The sequence below is a fragment of the Rhipicephalus sanguineus genome, chromosome 3 (genome assembly GCF_013339695.2).
Source record: "Rhipicephalus sanguineus isolate Rsan-2018 chromosome 3, BIME_Rsan_1.4, whole genome shotgun sequence".
NCBI classification, from domain to species: Eukaryota; Metazoa; Arthropoda; class Arachnida; order Ixodida; family Ixodidae; genus Rhipicephalus; species Rhipicephalus sanguineus.
In genome coordinates this window covers 4728985-4751511 of record NC_051178.1, presented here as the reverse complement: position 1 = coordinate 4751511, position 22527 = coordinate 4728985, and the positions used below count along the sequence as shown (strand labels likewise).

At 48.1% G+C, this 22527-nt stretch overlaps 1 protein-coding gene across 1 annotated transcript in view; it reads left to right on the top strand.

The window, feature by feature from the left end:
* The window catches only part of LOC119386420 (uncharacterized), a 254618-nt gene that overhangs the window by 134626 nt on the left and 97465 nt on the right, over window positions 1-22527 (top strand). Inside the window, exon 4 of the mRNA XM_037653728.1 lies at window positions 6270-6375. Within this exon, the coding sequence (XP_037509656.1) occupies window positions 6270-6375 (106 nt within the window). The remainder of the gene's footprint in view (window positions 1-6269; window positions 6376-22527) is intronic.

Genomic DNA, 22527 nt, shown 5'->3' with positions numbered 1-22527 from the left:
CAACCGTCCAGGTTTAAGGACTTTGTGTCCTAAATTCTTCTTTTTCACTCACTTGTTGAAGTCAGTGTGCCATACTTGTGCATTCTTGCGTGTATGCTGTACATCTATTTATTGTATAATGGTTATCAGTTCTACCGCTTGGTACACTGGTATGCTGTGAATTCTTTGTTGTATTTTATTTGTATCAGTGTCTTCAACTAGAGTACGCTGTGTACTTTGCTTTTGTTCCCTTCTCGTGCCGGTTCCTTTTCACCAATTGGACGTTACGCCAAAAGAGGGGGGGGATGTTAAGGTGTGTACTGTTAAGGTTGTATACGGTGTATTTGTCATTAATCACTGTATAAGGATTTAAAGCCCACATGTCCTTTTCATTCTAGGGGGGATGATGTGGTATGTGAGTTCCAGTTTCGGTTTCATAAAAAGTATTTTTGCCCTTAGGGGGCGCCACCTTGTACATATATGCGCGGCACTGTATGAAATAAACCAGTTCCTGCTTGGCTACCGGCTGCTGCTGTACTTCCTCCCGGCCAGCGCTTCGGGCGCCGTGCCCTTTGTTCTCCGGCCGTCGCGTTCGACGTCCGGAGAACTGCCGGATAGCTGCCGGACATCAATATACATTGTACAAACTCTCTTATATCAATGTACAGTAAACATTTAGTTACTTCTGTAAGGGCACGCTTTACATTCGTGTTATTCCGATTCCTATGACGGAGGGATCAACCATCTTTTTTTGTATCGTGGCCTTCGCGAGTACTTGCATCGAGGAGGCACAAGACACGCGGATTTACACATTTTGCTCGGCGAACTTCTTGCACAGCTTCCGCAGCGTTGCACGTGATGTATGAAATGGAGTATAGTGTTCCTCAGGCCGTTCCATTTGAACGGGAAGAGCGTGATCAGAGAAAGCAGTGTGACAGCCAAAAGAGCCTCGGCTATTGGACGCTGAGCTTCTGCACTGAGTTTGGGCTAAGGCCGTCATCCCGCGGAATGTTAGAGTTGAAAAATCACACCATGGGCAGGCTAGATAAGCAACGCGCTACGGGTCTGCCCTCTAGTGTGGCTGTGATTTTTCACACTTTGAGCGGGGAACGCGGTGTGACAGCTAGGCGAGCGTCGCAGAGCTATTTATTATTATGTATAGATGCTATGAGCGAAGCTTAGGCTAAAGCCGCCACCTCGCAGCGTAAGGCGTTAGCAAAATTGCACTTCTTTTGGAAACGTGCCAAATGGGACGGCCGTAGCACGGTCCAATGGCGCATTGGCGGAGCTAATCGCGGAGGCCATGCATTATTTCACTCTACAGCTCCCAGATGGCAACACCACCCTGTGAACCAAGAGCACTGCGAGAGGCAAGCGTGAGAGATAAACGACGTGTTTGTGTAGCCTTCTGCATGTGTGAATGCGTCGCAGTGGATAGAGCATCCGTCACATATTGTCGTGGACCGAGAGGTCGTGTGTTTGACTGCTGTTTACGGAACCTTTTCTTCTCGGTTTTTTATATTGCCATCTGATCGTGTGCATTTTGCTGAAGTATATCCGTGATTGAAATACGTCATGAACGTCTTGGTGGACCCCGGCGTAAAACTCTTTCGTGTTAAAATACTGATCGCTCCTTTCGACTGTGTAGAAAGCGAGCGGCCCTAGCAATGCTCTTTTACTGTACAATGGTTGTTTATAATGCCTTGCGGTCGTAATCTGCCGCGCCGATGTAGTATGGCCGTTCTGGTTTGCTTGATCGCTATACGTATGCGTTCATTCAAATATCTTTTTAAAATACTGCGCTCATTGCATTACCATGCGCTATTGCGAAAAGGCATACGAGGGCTGTTCGAGGGCTGTACGAGGAAAGATGAGTGTGATGATCTACCTAGAGTTATTGCATAAGCTACCTTTGGGTAGCACAGTTGCGCGTTGGCCTGGCTAGCAACTACAACTATGAGGCGAAGCAACACTTCCTTTTTGCTGGCGACATGCCTACCGCGTCGCCGATCGACATGTTTCGCGTGTTGAAGGCTTGCGATTAACTTGATTGTCGATGACTAGTGCCAATCCAGTTCGTTGCAGCGGCGGCGTCGAGAAATAGAACTGGCCCGCAACTCTGCTACTTAAATGTAGCATATAAGTAACTCTATATCTACCGAAGAAACAGCTCCATCTACTGTACAGTTCAATCAATCAATCAATCAATCAATCACGTTGGTATTTTCGTTCTTCGTTTACACGATAAAACGAAAAAATTACAGCGTATCCACGGGTGCATGACGAAGAGCTTGGGCGAAGCTCCTGAAGCAATCATGGTTACACCGTGAAACGTTCAGTGGTTTCGCCCAACAGTAATCAAAGCAATACGCCGCTTTGATTACTGCTGCGCTCGCTTGGCGGCAGCCTCTCGAGCTCGCACCTCGGGATCCTGCCGACGAGCACGAGACGCAGCGGCCTTCCGCACCTGGCGCTCTTCATCGTCCATGGACGACGAGGGACATGGCGCTATAGGTGCCGCACGATCCGGCAAGCGCACTCCTCCACGTACGGCGACGATCAAGGAGAATGAGAGGGCGCAGCAGCCAATCTGAGAGCAGCGGCACCTATAGCGCCATCTAGCGTGCATTCACCCAACCGCCATATTGCACACATCTCTATGGCACAGCGCCATCTATTCAATGATACGAGAGACGCGACGGCGGGGGAACGCCGGATGGAGCGACGACCGACCGGATCATGCTATAAGGAGCTTCGCCCCTAAAAAAGTGGCAAGAGAAAAAGCTTCTTCGTCGCAGCTTGACAGAGCTCCTGCCACCCGTTCATAGGCAACATACAGCAAAATACGTAAGCAAAATATGCGCACTGATTAAAGTATCTGCCTTCTATTTACACTTCAACGGCCTAACAGAACGTCTTTGTAACACAATATGAAATTAAGGAATAAATACTAACAATACGAACAATAAATACGAACAGTGACGAATCTACATCGCGACATGTGTTTACTAATTACTATAAGTTCTAGTACACCATTTTAACATAATACCATTTGAGATAATCAGACATAGTATAATTGAATGAAGAAAATTTATTTAAGGTGCAAAGTTTTTTTTGGCCATGCAAAGATCGAGTATTTTTTGTTTTGTTAGCGTTGATATAGCTATGTCTCGTGCATAGTGTCCGTTTAATGCAAGTGGCGTTGTGTGTTTAACTCTCTGTACCATAATGTGTGCGAGAGAAGGGAATTTCATGTGGCGGTTCCGTAACTGTAGCGTCCGCCGGCCTTTTTATTTAGTGCACGAGACTTATATATTGTACCTGGTAATCCGCGTCAAGTGGTGATATCATCTTTTATAGCTTTAGAAGAGAAGACGTTTGGGCCAGTTGGTACTACATACTTCATAAAACAAAGCGCAATAAACTGGAGAAAAAAGGTGAGGTAGACGGGACGAAGCGCTTCGTCCCGTTTGTGTGACCCTTTTTGTTCCGTTTATTAATGCGATAGCGTTAAAAAGCTCGTTTTGTAGAAATTCCGGTGTCGGCGTTGGTGTCGGCGTCGTTGGTTGTGAGCGAAAAATCAGGTTGGCCATGACCAAATAATTGACAAAAATGCAAATAAAATAAATAATAAAAATTTGCGGTTCGAGTTAAAATCGAACCCAGGCATCCTGCGTGGCAAGCAGATGTTTTACCACTAAGCCACGCCATTGCTTGAAACTGCCTCGGGAAAAACTTGATACTGCCTGGGGAATGTGAATGTCACGTAGTGGGAGGAGCCCCTGCATTGAGCGCCGTCGTAACCGGCAGAGCGAACGAGGACGAAAGAGAGTGAACGCAGCGGAGGATGAATGAGGGCGAGGAGAGCAGGAGGGAATGACAGTGGCGAGACGACAGGTTCCGCGTCGGCCGCCCGCGGCGCCACAGTAGTGGACGCCGTCGTGCGGTCGCCGATGACGTCATCACTAACGTATGCGGCGAGGGCGCCCACCGATACCATATATGAAAATAAAGCGCTGCATGAACGGAGCACTGTCTGCGGCTGTTGTTGGCAAACGCGCCCACGCGCTGCCTTCCGCGGTCTCCCGATTATCGAGGCATTTGCGCCTCAGGTTATCGCAATATCAAAGCACCTAAACAGCTGCGCTCAGAATTCGCATTGGCAGTATCGTAATCGTCGGTGAATTTTTTGCGCTTTATTTTACCTAGTCTTATATATCTGCCACAATAGCAAGGCATTTGTAAGAAATGGGTGACACTAAAATAAGACGCTTCAACTTTTGACAAAACAAGCGCGGTTTTGAATCGTGTGAGCAACCATACGGTCATTCGGGGTTGCATACGCTCCACTGCTATCGTGAACTACGACCAAGTACAAGCCGCGTCGCGGTGTAAGTGCTGTCCTCAGGAGCAACATTCCGATGGAGACTAACCGCAGTTTACCGATATAATACGTTTATAGCAACTTTAATAGGTCCCACCTTTGATAGGTTGTCCCGCTCTCCGCATTGTCCTTCGTTACCTGTGTGGTGCTTTCACTTCCAGCGCATCGCGTGCTGCCTCGATATCGCTTGTTTTTCTACATTGTTGATAGGTGGTGGCACACTGCAAGCGATCTTCTTGTTGCTTAGGCTTGTTGACACCAGATGAAGATATTTGCCTACAGGTTTGAGAAAATGTTCTCCGAGCCCAGTCTCACCGTAAGCGTGGTGACGCTGCGAAGTCGGGAGCTATCAGAGGAGGAAATTCTTCACAAACCACACCACATGTGTTTTCAATTTCTTGAGAAACATCATGCATATGAGAACCCCAGGCTAAGTTTTCGCTGAAAGTAAACTAATATTTTAACAAGTTTTGCTGGCTCTGCCCTTTTATCTAGGAGGTGCTGGTCTTGAGTACAAGTTCTAAGATATGATGATTTTTTACGTGTTGCTTTTAACAGAACTGCCATCGTTTTTGCAGCGTACATAACCAGATAATTTGTCCTACTCCAATGAAATAATTTGTGTAGCGTATCACGAACTAACAATTTGAAGCGAGACATTTCGTCGGTCTTAAAGAACAGGAAAACTTGACAATGCGCTAGTTGGTTAAACAGGCTTGTATCGTCCGCGTAAACTGAAAATCGGGTGCACTGACTAAAGCACTGCGTATTGTTTACGTATATGTTAAATAATGCAAAGCTTAGAGCATTACCCTGTGAAACACCAGTGTACTTATTCTTCATAAGCAAGAACTTTTGTCCTTGATATCTACGCAGCGTCTTGTGTGCTCTATATAACATTTAGCAGATTTAGGGCGACACCACGGAAACCGTAATTCTCCAGTTTAGTAAACAGAGCTTCATGATGTATTCTCCCAAACGCCTTTGAAAAATCGCTATATGTACTCAATGTGAGCATATGTTCTGCAAAGCCGCTAAAAATTATTTGTTGTTGGGTTAATAAGACGTGTCTAGTTCAGATGTTTCTAGTCGCTGTGCATGTGTAAGCAGGGAGTACCTCTCAGCTGAGCGACTTTGATAGTTGTTCCAAGTAATCGCTTGAATCCTGCATTCTCGTTTACCTCTGAAGTTCAGAATAACGTTGCGCTCATTTCAGGGGAAATAAAGAAGCAAAGTTTAACCAGAAAATTTGGGGGACACTTAAGCCGCGCCTTTAAGAGTTGCACGCGATATTCGCCTTCGCAATCCTGCTCTCACTTCTCGGTGGAGACCCAAACTGTGCCGCAAACGAAGGCAAAGTGCAAACTATCTTTATTTGCATGTGTATACCTCGAATTTTCGCTCACGGCCAACGCTGCTTTTTCGCCCACAGCCAAAGAGTCGGACGCCGGAATTTTTGTGAAACAAGTTCCTTAACGCTGTCGCGTAAAAAGGACACGCAGTCATTAGTCCATAAAATTATGAGACGGGATTCTTCAGCTCACCGGGAAGTGTCTTACAAGGTTTAGAGAAATTTTGTGAATCAATTCTCGCTTGCGTCACTGTCGCATGCCAGGCTGCGTAGTAATTGCTTTGCATCGAAAATGTATTGCCACTTACGTAGCAATATGCAGAAATATTTTATCCACGCGTAATTCTTTGAGCCTGTATGAGTACCCAAAGCGCAAAAATATCACACTTTGGAGTTACTACAACTTGCGATTGAAGCGCTCGTTTGGGGTCGGAGTCTCCGGCTCTGACACATTGTTCTGGCGCTTTGATAAAAGAAAACGTCTTGTGGTAAAGCAAACCACAGAGACGTGTGTGTGGGCAGGGCCGGAAAGGGATAACCGTAATGTTTATGCAGGTGACTGGCGAGCTTCGGAACATTTTTGAAGAAGACGACGACGGCCGCAAGAAACGGGAGAAGAAGACGCTGAAAAAGAGGGAGAACGCGGCGAACGCATTAAAAGGTGAGGCCTGTGACGGAAAATAAAAGAAAGTGAGCACCGCTCGACCCACCTAACGTTGCGAAGATTGATCCGAGAGCGGAGCAGTGGCGCTATGCAGGATGGCCCAAGTTCGGCGAAACTCGCAATCTTTCCGAGCTCTGGCAACACCCCCATTTTGAAGGAGATAAGAGTACGAGAAGGTCAAATCCATCCCTTAGCGCGCGCTGCATTCCATTGGTTATGATGTAACGCGGCGTCACGTCGAGGGCGGTCGACAAAGTAGGGTGACGTCTGCAAACCAGAGGTATCTCTCTTAATACCAGAGGTGTCAGCGCTGTGTGCGTGTGTGTTCCTTCTTAAGTGTTTTGTCTTTTGGCGCTGGTAAATGAATCTTAATCATGAACCAACTCACCCAAGCAGCAATTTTAGCAAAGCATCTTCTTTCATTTGTTTGTCGTTCCACTGAGTGCACAAGTGCACCCATGCTAGAAAAGTGTCCGAAACATTGACAATAGATATTTTAGCGGTACGGGCTGTTTGAATTCCTTTTCAAGCGTTTAATAGCTGCACTAAGTAGTCTTAAATGTAAACATTTCGGCATAAATCTCTCTGGCTGGGTGGAACATTTAGGAGGTTAATATGGCTACCGCCAAGTTTAAGAGAGCCCGACGTTTCAGGACCGATTCGGTCCCTTCCTCAGGGGTGACTGGTTTGGTCACGGAAGCTTCTCTCCGACTTGTTCCACCGCGGCTCCGGATTTCCCTTTCCCTCACGTTTTGGAGACCGTGAACGTAAACCGAGGGCGTTGTTCCCAGGGACCGGTTCACATTTGCCGCCGTGTTTTGAATGTGCCACGACTCGAGCAAGAGCCTCCTTCCCAGATTCCTTTCTGTTTCCAGAACAGAAGCGCCGTCGAAGTCGATCTTATGGTCGTGCTTTTCACTGTGCTCTGCAAGAGCGCTGCGTTGCATTTCCATCTTCCTGACGTCGTTCTTATGTTGGCGTAATCTTTCTGGGAAGCACTTGCTCTCGCCTATGTAGCTAGCTGGGCATTGTGAACACGGCACCTTGTAAATTACGCCCTGGTGTTGTTGCCTCGGGGTCGATCCTTCGGCCGCGGTAGGAGGCGGGTGAGCGTCGACGCTGGCTTGTGTGTCACCGTGACCCCCTCTTTTCTGAGAATCCTGGCGAGCTCTTCGTTGATGCCCGGCACATATGATATGACAATGCGCTGGGCTGGCTCCTTGGATTCCGTTGTGGCCGGTGTGGTGGCCGGGGAGGGGGGAGGGGGGTCGCGTAGCGTGTCTTTTGGCACACGGCGCGACACTCGGCAAATGAAAGCTTTGCTGTATGCGTTCTTTAGCAGCTCGGCGACGACCCTCTCCTCTTCTCTCTTTCTCTCCCCCTCCGACGTGCATATTGTTCTTGCATGTGAAAGGAGCGCCGAAACTACCGAAGCTTTGTGGGCAGTCGAATGACAGGACGTGAAATGCAAATACCTGCCGGTGTGCGTTGGCATTCTGTACACCGAGAAGGTCATGCGCTCGCCCTGCCGCCTGACTGCCACATCGGGAAACGGAAGCGTCCCGTCTCGCTCTCGCTCCACCGTGAACTGTATCGCCTGGTCGACTGAATTCAGATGTTGGAGGAAGCTGTTTACGGCTGACTTCTTTATGACGCAGAAGCAGTCATCTACGTACTTCACAAACACTTTCGGCTTGTCAATAAAGGAGCCTAGTGCCGTTTCTTCAATGTGCTCCATTGTGAGGTTCGCAGCTGTAACGGAGATCGCCGCCCCCATCGCGGTCCCGCTGGCTTGTCTGTAGAAGATCCCGTCGACGCTGAAGTATGTCCCCTTGAGGCAATACTGCAGTAGACGACACAGCTCGTCGATGCTTAGGCAGCTTCTTTCGCTCAAGAGTTTATCTTCCTCCAAAGCTGCTCGTGCGCAGGACACTGCTAGCGCTATGGGCACACTGGTGAACAGAGACACGACGTCGAACGAAACGATGCACTCATCACTGCTCACTGTCACATCTTTCATGCGCTCCACGAAGTGGCTGGCGTTGCGTATGTGGGTTGGTGTTTTTCCCACGAGCGGCGCCAGAGTCCGGTGGAGATACTTGGACAGCGCACGGAGTGGAGAAAATGTAAAATCCACGATAGGACGGAGCGGGACAGGGCTTGTGGATCTTGTGAAGCCCGCAAAATCCTGGTGCAGAGCCGTTCCGGCAGATAAGCTGGAGGTAGGTGGTTCTTACCTCCGGGTGCCTCTTAAAGATATCCGCCAGGAGCTTGTTCAGTTCCCTTTGGACTCTTGGTGTTGGGTATTTCGCCAGCGTTTCATAGGCGAAGGAGATCACGCACTTTGTCGCTGTACGCCTCCCTATCGGGCACGACCATTGCGTTGCCCTTGTCGGCTGGGAGGATGACAATGTTCTCATCATTCCGGAGTGAACGGATCGCATTATTCTCCTCCCTCGACATGTTCTGCTCACGGCGCTTTCCTATTTTAGATAGTACACCGATGGCATTGAGACCGACATTTTCTGGAATGCCGTTGTCGAGTCGTCTTATGCCTTCCTCCGTAGCCGCAATGATCCTTGGTAGTGACGGATGCGCCGTGTTCACGTTGAAGTTGTGTCTCTTGGCCAGCACGCTATGCTCGGTAGGGGAGAGTTGTCTGGAGGACAGGTTGACGACGAAATTATCGTTGTCATGTCCGCGGTGGGGTTTTTCTCCTTGAAGTGTCGTGAGCTTGCTTTTGTGGGCCGCTTCCTGCTTCCGAGCTGCTGTTGCAGCCACGTTTCGAGCGAATTCCTCCAAAGACGGAAAGACGTCGGGCATTCGATGTTGAAGCTGCCGTCGGAGGAAAAACGGGTCTGATTCCTTCTACTTGATCACCCTGTGGCATTCATGAATTCGGGCGTTTAGCAGGCGCTGTTCGGCTTTTGCGATGATCTCGTGGCCCTCCGCCGTGTGCACCAAGCGTTTAAGCTGAAGGCTTCGTGGCACTACGTTCATCTCCCGGCAGGTCTTCGTGAAGTCGAGATGAGTCTGGTAGGTCGTGATGCCTCTTGCTGCGCTCACGTACCACTTTGCGAGGAGTGCCGCTTCCTGACTCTGAAACTTGGCTGGAGCCATATTAACCTCCTAAATATTCCACCCAGCCAGACAGATTTCTGTCGAAATGTTTACATTTAAGTCATTACGCATTGACTTCGGTCAGGAAGCGGCACTCCTCGCAAAGCGGTACGTGAGCGTAGCAAGAGGCATCATGACCTACCAGACTCATCTCGACTTCACGAAGACCTGCCGGGAGATGAACGTAGTGCCACGAAGCCTTCAGCTTAAATGCTTGGTGCACACGGCGGAGGGCCACAAGATCATCGCAAAAGCCGAACACCACCTGCTAAACGCCCGAATCCGTGAATGCCACAGCGTGATCAAGAAGAAGGAATTAGACCTGTTTTTCCTCCGACGGCAGCTTCAACATCGACTGCCCGACGTCTTTCCGTCTTTGGAGGAATTCGCTCGAAATGTGGCTGCAACAGCTCCGAAGCAGCAAGCGGCCCACAAAAGCAAGCTCACGACACTTCAAGGAGAAAAACCCCACCGTGGACATGACAACGATAATTTCTTCGTCAACCTGTCCTCCAGACAACTCTCCCCTACCGAGCACAGCGTGCTGGCCAAGGGACACAACTTCAACGTGAACACGGCGCATCCGTCACTACCAAGGACCATTGCGGCTACGGAGGAAGGCATAAGACGACTCGACAACGGCATTCCAGAAAATGTCCGTCTCAAGGCCATCGGTGTACTATCAAAAATAGGAAAGCGCCGTGAGCACAACATGTCGAGGGAGGATAATAATGCGATCCGTTCACTCCGGAATGATGAGAACATTGTCATCCTCCCAGCCGACAAGGGCAACGCAATGGTCGTGCTCGTAGGGAGGCGTACAGCGACAAAATGCGTGATCTCCTTCACAGCCCGGCCTATGAAACGCTGGCGAAAGACCCCACACCAAGAGTCCAAAGGGAACTGAACAAGCTCCTGGCGGATATCTTTAAGAGGCACCCGGAGGCAAGAACCACCTACTTCCAGCTTATCTGCCGGAACGGCTCTGCACCAGGATTTTACGGGCTTCCCAAGATCCACAAGCCCACTGTCCCGCTCCGTCCTATCGGGAATTTTACACCTTCTCCACTCCGTGCGCTGTCCAATTATCTCCACCGGACTCTGGCGCCTCTCGTGGGAAAAACACCAACCCACATACGCAACGCCAGCCACTTCGTGGAGCAGATCAAAGATGTGACAGTGAGCAGTGATGAGTGCATCGTTTCGTTCGACGTCGTGTCTCTGTTCACCAGTGTGCCCATAGCGTTAGCAGTGTCCTGCGCACGAGCAGCTCTGGAGGAAGATAAACTCTTGAGCGAAAGAAGCTGCCTAAGCATCGACGAACTGTGTCGTCTACTGGAGTATTGCCTCAAGGGGACATACTTCAGCGTCGACGGGATCTTCTACAGACAAGCCAGCGGGACCGCGATGGGGGCGGGATCTCAGTTACAGCTGCGAACCTCACAATGGAGCCCATTGAAGAAACGGCACTAGGCTCCTTTACTGACAAGCCGAAAGTGTTTGTGAGGTACGTAGATGACTGCTTCTGCGTCATAAAGAAGTCAGCCGTAAACAGCTTCCTCCAACATCTGAATTCCGTCGACCAGGCGATACAGTTCACGCTGGAGCGAGAGCGAGACGGGACGCTTCCGTTTCTCGATGTGGCAGTCAGGCGGCAGGGCGAGCGCATGACCTTCTCGGTGTACAGAAAGCCAACACACACCGGCAGGTATGTGCATTTCACGTCCTGTCATCCGACTGCCCACAAAGCTTCGGTAGTTTCGGCGCTCCTTTCACGTGCAAGAACAATCTGCACGTCGGAGCGGGGGAGAAAGAGAGAAGAGGAGAGGGTCGTCGCCTAGCTGCTAAAGAACGGATACACCAAAGCTTTCATTCGCCGAGTGTCGCGCCGTGTGCCGAAAGACACGCTATGCGACCCCCCTCCCACCTCCCCGGCCACCCCACCGGCCACAACGGAATCCAAGAAGCCAGCCCAGCGCATTGTCATAGCATATGTGCCGGGCATCAGCGAAGAGCTCGCCAGGATTCTCAGAAAAGAGGGGGTCACGGTGATACACAAGCCAGCGTCGACGCTCACCCGCCTCCTAGCGCGGCCGAAGGATCGACCCCCGAGGGAACAACACCAGGGCGTAGTTTACAAGGTGCCGTGTTCACAATGCCCAGCTAGCTACATAGGCTAGAGCAATTGCTTCCCAGAAAGATTACGCCAACATAAGAACGACGTAAGGAAGATGGGAATGCAACGCAGTGCTCTTGCAGAGCACTGTGAAAAGCACGACTTCGATCGACTTCGACGGCGCTTCTGTTCTGGAAACACAAATGAATCTGGGAAAGAGGCTCTTGCTCGAGTCGTGGCACATTCAAAACACGCCGGCAAATGTGAACCGGTCCCTGGGAACAATGCCCTCGGTTTACGTTCACGGCCTCCGAATCGTGAGGGAAAGGGAAATCCGGAGCCGCAGTGGAACAAGTAGGGGAGAAGCTTCCGTGACCAAACCAGTCACCCCTGAGGAAGGGACCGAGTCGGTCCCGAAACGTCGGGCTCTCTTAAACTTGGCTGGAGCCATATTAACCTCCTAAACTAAGTAATCTGTAGAATAACCAGCACCGTGGTGGCCTCTGAGATTAGCTCCGGTCGAGCGCCATTTCCATGCTGCACGTGGAACGAAAGAACTTGCCCGAAAGAGGATATACGCCCGCAAACACGCCTGTGGGAGGCGCGATGTTTAGTTGACAAAAAGATAGAGCGACAATCACGCTGACGTCGCTGTACTATTGAAATGTTGACTGAGTGGCGGCGCTTACGCGTTCGCACGTTGTGTTCCTTTGAAAACCGCCGCAACACATGCGTTTGTGGCGCCATGCACGTTCTTGTAGCCGTTTTTATCAACGCTGCTATCTCGCGCTTCGCAATGTCTTCCTATTACGACCGCCGTAGTGCGAGATCGGAGCAAACTAGTGTTCGCGAGAGCTCGGGCCATTCTGCATAGCACCTCTGGTGGCTTTTGCTTAGCTTTAAGGCCTGTTTTACCAAGTATTGTTTCAGCTGTAATGTAGCGATGGCAATGTGATGCCACTAAAGCATCCGTCTGCTCCAGATATGGCCACTGTTTCTCGGCGACGGAAATTTTCCCCGACTCGGAAGTCAGGGTAGGGTTCTCTTCGGTGCTGGTCGGCCAAGCGATTTTTCTCCCTATGAGCCTTGTCATAGCGTAGTCGTGACGCTACTTGCCCAGATCTGTCCAGATCGGAACTCGGTGTCTTCGGTTCTTCGCTGTCGTTTAGCCTCGGATTCCTTTGCTCGAAACTCGGTAGGCATGTCGTCGTTGGGCGCATATTCGAATAGCTTCCTGGCGTCTCTCTAGCCGCGCCGCTTCTTCCGGTCCCGCTATCTCTCGCCGGATAGCGCCGCCGTCTCGTATACCTCCCACCGGTTGGTGAACTTGAAACGCTCCGCCGACGCGAGCACCAAAAGCGCCAAGAGCCCCGTTGAGTTACGGTCCTTCTGGCCGGGGCCCGACGGCGCTTACCTAGCGATTACGTCGCTTACGTCGTCAGTACAGCAGTAACAGCCATTCTTTTCTTCTTGGCCTCTTTCCCTCCGATGGCGGTCACAGTTCCTTTCTTTTTTTGCGCCCTCCTCCCTCCCTTTCCCCACGCCGTTATTATAAGGGGCGAAGCACCGTAGGGTTTAGGCTTTTGCGATGTGTGGTCTCTGTGCTCACGGCACAGCACCGTGTGAAATCCCGTAAAAAAAGTTTAGCAATAGACTAAAATCAGTCGTAATTGTGAGAGAACACTATAAAACACTTAGAAGCACAAACCTTTTATACTAGTCGGCGATTTCAACGTAGACATTATGGACCTTAGGACTTAGCTTTGTCGTCGACGCTCACTGTCCGCTGTCATGGTGGCTAGAAAACCGTTGCTATGTCGAAACATATGTTTGTATGTGAATCAAAAAAAGGTTTGCGATAGACGAGCAGCAATCGGAATTGTAACGAAATATTATAGAACACGCACAAGCACAAAGCTTTCATACAAGTCGGCGACTTCAACGTACTAATTATGGACCTTAGGACCGACCTTTGTCATCGGCTCTTTATGTCGCACAATTTGCATTATTAAATGGGGCAACGCTCCAGTATCATATGTGAGACACCAAAAAGAAGCTTGAATAGTACACTAGTATCAATCATAATTGCGACAGAACAATTTAAAACCCCTACAAGCACAAACCCTTTATACTGGTTGGTGACTAGAACACATACATTATGGACCTTAGGACCTAGCGTCGCGCACTCGTCATAATTCACTTCGTGGAGGTGCGTTCCATACCACACATTCTCTTTCTGCCACAAAATAAACAGGTCAAAAGACTATAAAAATACCGACATTAAGCGAACATAAATGAAGCATATGACAGCAGAATGCACGCTGGAGTGAAAATACGCGAGAGGACGCTGCGGTGCAAATGCCTGGCTGCGCATTCGTGTTTGTCTATTCGCTCGTGGTGCGCAGTGCGCTTGACTGTACGCCGTCAGCACGTGCCACAGCATATCAGATGAATTCCACTCACATCTTTGGCCTCGTTTTATTGCTCCGTTTCGGAAGCTCAAGAGTTGCACATAATGGGGCACGCAACTCAGGAAAAGATCAGAAGGGTACCATCGTTAAAAGCGCAACACCACACAACACAAGAGAAGACCAGATGAGCACAGGCGCCAACTAACAACTGATTTATTCCCGATGGTTCCCATGTCTAAACACCAAATAGCCCAACAGCCAACTCTCTTAAAACAGAAGGGTGCACAGTGTGTGCATGGTTAAAATACACGAACGTTCGTTATATTAATGACCACTAACAGGCAATAATGCCAAGGAAAGTATAGGAGATGTTATTAGTAGTAAATGTAAGGTAAACGTGAAGAAAGAAAAGTGGACGAAAAGATAACTTGCCGCGGGCAGGGACCGAATCTGCGACCTCCGAATAACGCGTCCGATGCTCTACCAACTGAGCTACCATGGCGCCCCCCCCCCCCCCCCGTCCACTTTATAGGGTATATATGTACATTTAAACCTTGGAGCGTCAGTCAGCGCTGCCAGTAGCCATGACGGCGAGTGTGGAACACTCTTTTACAGCGAAAGCTGTTATGAGATGATTTCACCGGACGTTTTTGGCGCCGTAGTTGTCCGCCGCCGCCGCCGGTGTCCGTAACCAGTATCGCTCGAAATAAGAAAAAAAAACGAAATAAGAAAAAAATTGCAGGATGGAACGAGGTTCGAACCTGGGCCCTCTGCGTGAGAGCCCAGTATTCAACCTCTGAGCCATGTCGGTGCTTGAAACTGCTTTGCAAAAAGGTCCTATACAGGCTTCATGTCGGGAAGGAACCACATTAGCATATGCAATAGCGTGGTAGCAGAGTAAAATAAGCACCAAGCGTCGCACAACGCGAATTCTGTAACCCGGCGTCACACAATGCGAATTGCGCAACGAGTAGGTTGTTGAATGCTTCCAACCCATTACAAAGGGCTCTGCCATAATTCTTCATCGTCCTCAGGCACAGCATCAACAAAGTGCGCATAATGCCTTACATGTGTTTAGCAGGTACCAACGCTCTTTGAAAATGACAAAAAATGGCACAGTGCCTGCTGCCCTACTTCTCAAAAATTACAATGATTTATAGCGTAGTGGGTTCCTCGCAAGTGCACTTGTATTGGTTGCCAAGGAAGCCCATAAGCGCATGATCCACTTCCTCGGGGTCTCAGTAAAATTACAATGATTTTAGCGTAGTGGGTTCCTCGCAAGTGCACTTGTATTGGTTGCCAAGGAAGCCCATAAGCGCATGATCCATTTCCACGGCGTCTCAGTAAAGTTCTTCGCCGTTCCCCCCGTCCCTCTCCCACGTCAACGTATGTTATACAGCATGACGGGAGAGGGAAATAGCTGCTGGGCGTCACCCAATGCAAATTACATAACTAGTGGGCCGTTTAAAGATTCCAACCCATTACAAAGGGCTGAGCCATAATTCTTCATCGTCATCAGTCGTCGCGTCAACAAAGTGCACATAATGCCTTACAGAGGTGTAGCTGGTGCCTCGCTTCTCCGCGGAATGACGAATAATGGCTTAGTAGGTGCTTCCCAACTTCACAAAAATTGTGATTTATGGCGTAGTGGGTACCTTTCTAGTGTACTTGTATTGTAGCCCCAAGAGAGCTTAACGGGCTCTAGAAACGCCGCTCTTCCAGCTTTCGCTGTGACTGCTGCGATTTCAGCGCAGGCCTGGCATTTTTTCTGGCTGCTGGCGTCACGTAGCACGTGAACTTACCACGAGCTGGCAGCTGACCAATAATCCCTGGCATACCACCTGAAAGCAACAAGTCTGCCAGAACGAGACCCTCGCTATCAATGAAGGAAATAAGTTTTAATTTTAAGGGCTCGCTTTTCTTTGTTATACACAATATTAATGAGCACTAACAGACTATATTGCCAAGAAAAGTATAGGGCATGTTATTATTAGTAAATGTAAGGTAAACGTGGAGAACGAAAAGAGGACGAAAAGATAACTTGCCGCCGGCAGGGACCGAACCTGCGCCCTTCGAATAACGCGTCCGATGCTCTACCACTGAGCTACGGCGGCGGTCATCTCGCCGTGCACTTTTTAGGGTATATATGTGGATTAAACTTAGGAGTGTTAGTCAGCGCCGATCGCAGCCATGGCGGCGAGTGTGGAACACTCTTTTTTCTGCCTTTTTGGCGTCACGTAGCACGTGATCTGTTTATGAGCAGGCAGCTGACCAATAGTCCCTCGCATACTACCTGAAGACATCAAGTCTGCCAGAACGAGACCCTCGCTATGAATGAAGGAAAGAAGCTTACTTTTAAGGGCTCATTTTCTTTGTTAGGCGCAATATTAATGAGAACTAACAGACAACAATGCCAAAGAGAGTATAGGGGGTGTTATTTGTAGTAATTAGAATATAAATGTGAAGAAAGTAAAGTGGACGAAAAGATAACTTGCCGCCGGCAGGGACCGGACCTGCGACCTTGGAATAACGCGTCCGATGCTCTACCAACTGAGCTACCCCGACGGTCATACCCCGTACACTTTATAGGGTATATATGTACATTTAAACGTGGGAGTTGCTTGAGCATCAGACGCGTTATTCGAATGTCGCAGGTTCGGTCCATGCCCGCGGCAAGTTACCTTTTCGTCCACTTTTCTTTCTTGACATGTACCTTACATTTACTACTAATAACATCCCCTATACTTTCCTTCGCATTATTGTCTGTTAGTGCTCATTAACATTGTGTACAATAAAGAAAAACGAGCGCTTAAAATTGACACGAAAGTTCATTGTAAAGTTCAGAAATGAGAAATCAAAAATGAAACGCATTCAAATGTGTGGGCCCTTTGGCGTATACGCGTATAAGGAAGACGATTTTTGTTTAGTACAATAGTGACCAAAGTGCACAGGAGCTTCTGATATGACAGAGTAATGAAATTTAAAGAAATGTAAGCGAAATATCAGTGCATGGCAAAAACAATAAAGGCGCGCAAAATACCAAAGTATGGAATCATAATGCAATGATCTACTTATTACCCACAGTAATAATACGAAACACAAAGCAACTGGCTTACTCAGGTGTTGCAGAATTATACATGGAATGCTGGACACCTTCACTGCTGATAAACAAAGCAGATTTAGTAGAGCATCAAGTACATTGCAGTAAAAAAAGAGAAATACACATTATTCGGTACCTGACCCCTACTTGAGAGTTAGCTGGCAGCAATAGGATGCAGGCGATGGTCAGCTTGTGCAGCAGCACATAAGAGTCGAAGAAAATCATATTACTCCACCGCCAGGTGAAATAAGCCTACTACACGGCTTTTCTTTCACCGCGAATACAATACCTAGCTGTAATATAATGTCACTGAAGCGAGGATGTCGTGCCAGGTACACTGGGCACTTCATTGTGATAAACAGATACAGCGAAATTCTGCATATAGGATACTTGCAATGCTCAAGGCTCCCCAGAAAAATTACTGTCTCATGTCTATACATGAAGGTTCTTCAAGCAGTTTTTCCATAGCTTATTAAAGGGATAATACATAAACACGAAGAGTACTTTTCAGGTGCAAGTTCATAGAATATTCATGCAACCGAAAAATGGCGCAGGTTCAGAATAGACTTCGCAGACAGCATATTCTATAGTTGTTAACCAATCCTTGGGCAAATGCACCAGTTGTGGCGTTCTCGAAAACTTCGAAAACGTTTCCGTCCTGAAGAAAAGCAATTCAAAATTGTGAATTCCAATGAGACAAATCAGGCAGTCGCATCACGCGAACGTAGTTAGTTTCGTCCATAAATAACAACCCCCAAAAATTCTGGCAAATCTTGCAACCAAAGGTACCAGAAACTATCATCCTCACAGATCATAATGACTCAGTGATCACTGATCAAGAGTGTGCCGATGCGTTTAACGTCGCGTTTTCATCAATGTTTACTACTGAACCTGCCACTCCTGGTCCGTTACCGCCTGCACATTTACAGTCTGTCATGCCACCCATCGAATTCACCGAACATGGCATAATGCTAATCATAGAAAAACTAAAGTTATCATCAGCATCCAGGGTAGACGGTCTCAATTCTAAACTGTTGAAAAATACAAAACACGTGTGCGCATCTTACTTGAAGCTAATATTCGCTGAGTCGTTATCATCCTCCAGTATCCCCATCGACTGGAAGAGCGGGCAGGTCGTTCCGATTTACAAATCAGGAAATAAAAGTTCACCTCTTCACTACCGGCCAATCTCTCTTACAAGTGTACCCTGCAAGATAATGGAACACGTAATCTACACCCAAATCATGCGCTTCCTAGACAACGCTAATTTCTTTCACCCTGCCCAACATGGCTTCCGCAAAGGCTTATCATGCGAAACGCAACTTGCCATCTTCACCCATGACTTGCACATTAACTTCGACGGAAACACTCAGGTTGACGCTATTTTTCTGGATTATGGAAAAGCATTTGACAAGTTACCTCATAAATGGCTATTACTAAAAATATCCCGTTTGAACTTGCACCCAAACATTCTAAACTGGATTGCTGAATTTCTATCTAACCGCCATCAGTCAGTGCATGTCAATAATCGTACATCCGCACCCCTCCCCGTAACGTCTGGCGTCCCGCAAGGAAGTGTCCTGGTTCCCCTACTCTTCCTTATTTACATTAACGACCTTCCCCTTCATGTCTCTTCTCATATCCGTCTGTTTGCCGACGACTGTGCCATATATCGCACAATTAATAACGACTCTGATCACAGTGTCCTGCAAGACGACCTTAACAAAGTACAACACTGGTGTACCGACTGGCTCATGACCCTTAACCCGAATAAATGTAAAGTAATGTGTTTCACTCGCCGCCATCAGCCCTCCTATATGCCCTATAACATCAGCAATACTCCCTTAGAAAAAGTAGACTCATTTAAGTACCTTGGTGTCACACTTTCATATGATTTAGATTGGTCTGTTCATGTGTCGCGCATTACTGCATCAGCTAACCGAACCTTGGGATTCTTAAAACGCCATTTACGTCATGCACCCCCTCACGTCAAACTACTAGCATTTAAAACACTTAGACGTCCGAAACTTGAGTACGCATCCCCGATATGGTCCCCCCATCAAGCATACCTCATCAATGCACTTGAATCAGTCCAAAATCGCGCGGCAAGGTTCATTCATTCGTCATATTCTTATCACACAAGCGTATCACTACTGAAGACACGATCTGGCTTAGATTCACTGTCATCCCGGCGCGGCATTGATTCACTAATCCTTTTTCACAAGTTCTATTACAGCTCGCTTCATCAGACACCATACATCTTGGCCCCACCCCCACGTCTTTCCCTTCGTACTGGGCATCACTTACAAGTAACCCGTCCACGCAGCCGCACTACTACCTTCTCGGCCTCCTTTTTTTGCCGTTCATCGACTGAGTGGAACGGCCTGCCCCGTTCTACCGTTGATATCACCTGCCCATCATCATTTGCTGAAAAGCTTAAGCACTAATTTATTCTTATGTTTATATGTGGCTACTAGTTATATGCATATGTGGTTATTGTGCATATTTTATGAATGTATGTATTATTGTTTATGTATAATTTTTGTAGGTATAATTGTGTATTTATTATTATTAGGTATATATGTCACTCAATTGTAAACCCACCCCCTATGTATACCCCCCTTGAGGGGGCCTTTAAGGAAATAAAAGTGAAGTGAAGTGAAGTGAAGTGAAGTGAAGTGAAGTGAAGTCGTTTCGGTACTGTGCAAGCTGGGATAGTCTCAGAAACGCGCAATTAAACGATGGCGAGTGATAAAAGGGCAAAAAATGCAAAACGCACTTCCAAGCACTAAGTCATGTCAGAGACCCAATACTTAAACCATGAGTTTTGACTCTCAGACTCTCAAGTGCTTTGTCTTTGCTGCTTCTTGCAATATCGATATCAACTTCAACATCTTTGTCTTCACGATTCCGCCATTGTTTAAAACCTTAACTCTTGCCCGACTGCAATGAAACTGGCTGCGAACGCAAACCGCATGATCCCCTTTAGTTTTATTGCGATAGCAATCACATTGACACTCTCGGCGGCTTTCCGCCGTCGCCGTTATGTCCCGTATATATATATGTACATATCTATAAAGGCGACAAATAAAAGTAATGGAGAAGAATTTTCCGAAGCGCGCGACCGCGGATTCCAACCTCCAACTCCTCGCTCCGCAGCGCACTGCGTTAGACAATTTAGCCACGCAGTGTACACCCTCCAGCACAGTAACGGCGATTTATTTATATACACGAGTTACCGCTGCCATAAAGTGTCATACTGTCATGCCTAGAGGCTAACCTGGCACTTGTGTCTATGTGGGCTCCTTAAGCGGCGCTTGAGCCACCGCGGGAATGATAGGAAGTACACGCTTCGGATGGCTTTTGTTCTTCAGATTCGCGACGCCTGTTTGCCGCCTGTAAAACAAATTTATATGAAGGTATTTCTGATTAAAACTTGCTTCATTCTTTTATACGCAAATCTTATTCCAGAAAAGTCACAGTTTCGCCAAAAGGGCGAAGCAATGAATGCGATAGCGACAAATTAGAATGTCTTACGAAGAACGGCAAACTCGATACTCGCAGCGCGCCGCTCAAGCTCAAAGGACGCAGGAAAACAAAGCACACAGCGCGAGCGCAAACTAACAATGGTCATGGCTCGACACTTGCAACGCGCTGTTAAAACACAAGACGCTCGGAAAGAACGCACAGGTATACACAGGAGGAGCGCGAAGAAACAACTTCTACAGTTATTACTTCGTGTTTGAGCAGCGTGCTAGAACCCAACGCTCTTAGATAGTCTAAAAAAGACAGGGCGTGCAAACACGGACACAAGAAAGAAGTCAGGACACCACAAACGCCGACTAACAACTGAATAGGTGCACAATGGCGCAAAGGAAAGAAGGCACGAAAACTTGTCTGCGCATGCCCATGCAATAGGCGAACCTATCAATCCGGCACGCGTGGGGGCCTACCCGAAAGATAACTGTTAAGGCATTTGATTTCATCTTTATACAAGTTAATCGACGGTTGGCTCACGCATGCTACCACTATTCTCGATATGCCATGCCTCAATGATCAGACGCGTTTCTGCGTTCCTATGTCTATACAAAACTTCGCATTCATTGAATTTTTGCGTGCACTTACAATCTCGACAACGTAACGATAGATTAGAAGGTGAGCCTCCGGCTAGTGATCTTTTATGCTCTAATGATAACTGGTTAATGCAGCGGCCCGTCTGTCCTACGTAGAAGCGGTCGCAGCTGAAAGGAACCCTACACACCACACTTGTGCGGCAATCAGTGAATTTGTTGGTGTGTTTTACGAAACAAATATCAGTTCTCTTCTTGTCTGTTACTCGATCATTCTTCCTCTGCACAGCGGCACATATCTTACCTAGCTTATTGGCAGCCGTGAAAACAATATTAACGAAGTATCTACTTCCTACTTTCGTTAGCCTGTGAGATACGCAATGAATGTACGCTATACATAGCTTTAATGCCCAGCTTACGCGTCTTTTACATGTAGGTTATCCTCGTGATGCAGTGGCCACTGGCTGAGCGTTTAAAGAAATCCATTATGTTAAGTCCGAGCATGGTTGCAGAAAGCCATAGGAAGAAACGTGTCGTAGGTACACCGTACATTCAGGCTGGTAGCATCAATGCAACGGGAGACATGTGCATTATTGTATATCTTTCGGGGAAGGAGTTAGCTTACGTAGCGAGTTGATGAACCTGGGCGCCATTTTAGTTTACTTTTTTGCCCCCTCTAATCCAGTTTGTTGGTCCTATCTTTCACACCTTCCGCCATTTCTCTCTAAGCACCATATCACCGAAAAAATCGTAGCATTCATGGTTTGTTCACTTCTAGGCGTAACAAGTATTAAGCTCAAATCTTATCGTGTTTCGTTTTATTTTTTGCTTTTGGTCAGCACGTTTCTCAAGAGGCACACTGGTTCCGGCGCATGCACGGTCGTTGTCAATGGGTTAATTGTCATTCCTATCGAGCTCAGCTGCACGATGAGCGCCCTTCCTGTCTGACCTCGGTTTTCATCGATGCGTTACATCGTCAAGTTTTCGCTCTTCAAAGGGAAAACATGTTTCACCAACTAGCCCAACAGTTCACGCCTCTATGCCATTGGCTGCTTTCATTATGACTCGCCATCGACTCTAGCGCCAAGGCCGACTTGTGTTACTGCAGTTCTGGCCGGGGGCCGAACTAGACAAGATGGTGGCCATTACGTCATTACCTGGGACACCGGAGCGGCAGTCTTGCCGCCTGCTGGTCGTCCCTCTTTCTTTGGCTCCGCCCATCTGTCGCTCGGCGCTCGCTCTCCCTCTCTTACCCTCGCCGCTCTCCGAACACCTGTGTCAAGCGCTCGCTTCTCATTGGCTCTCCTCCTGTTCGGCTCCGCACACACCACT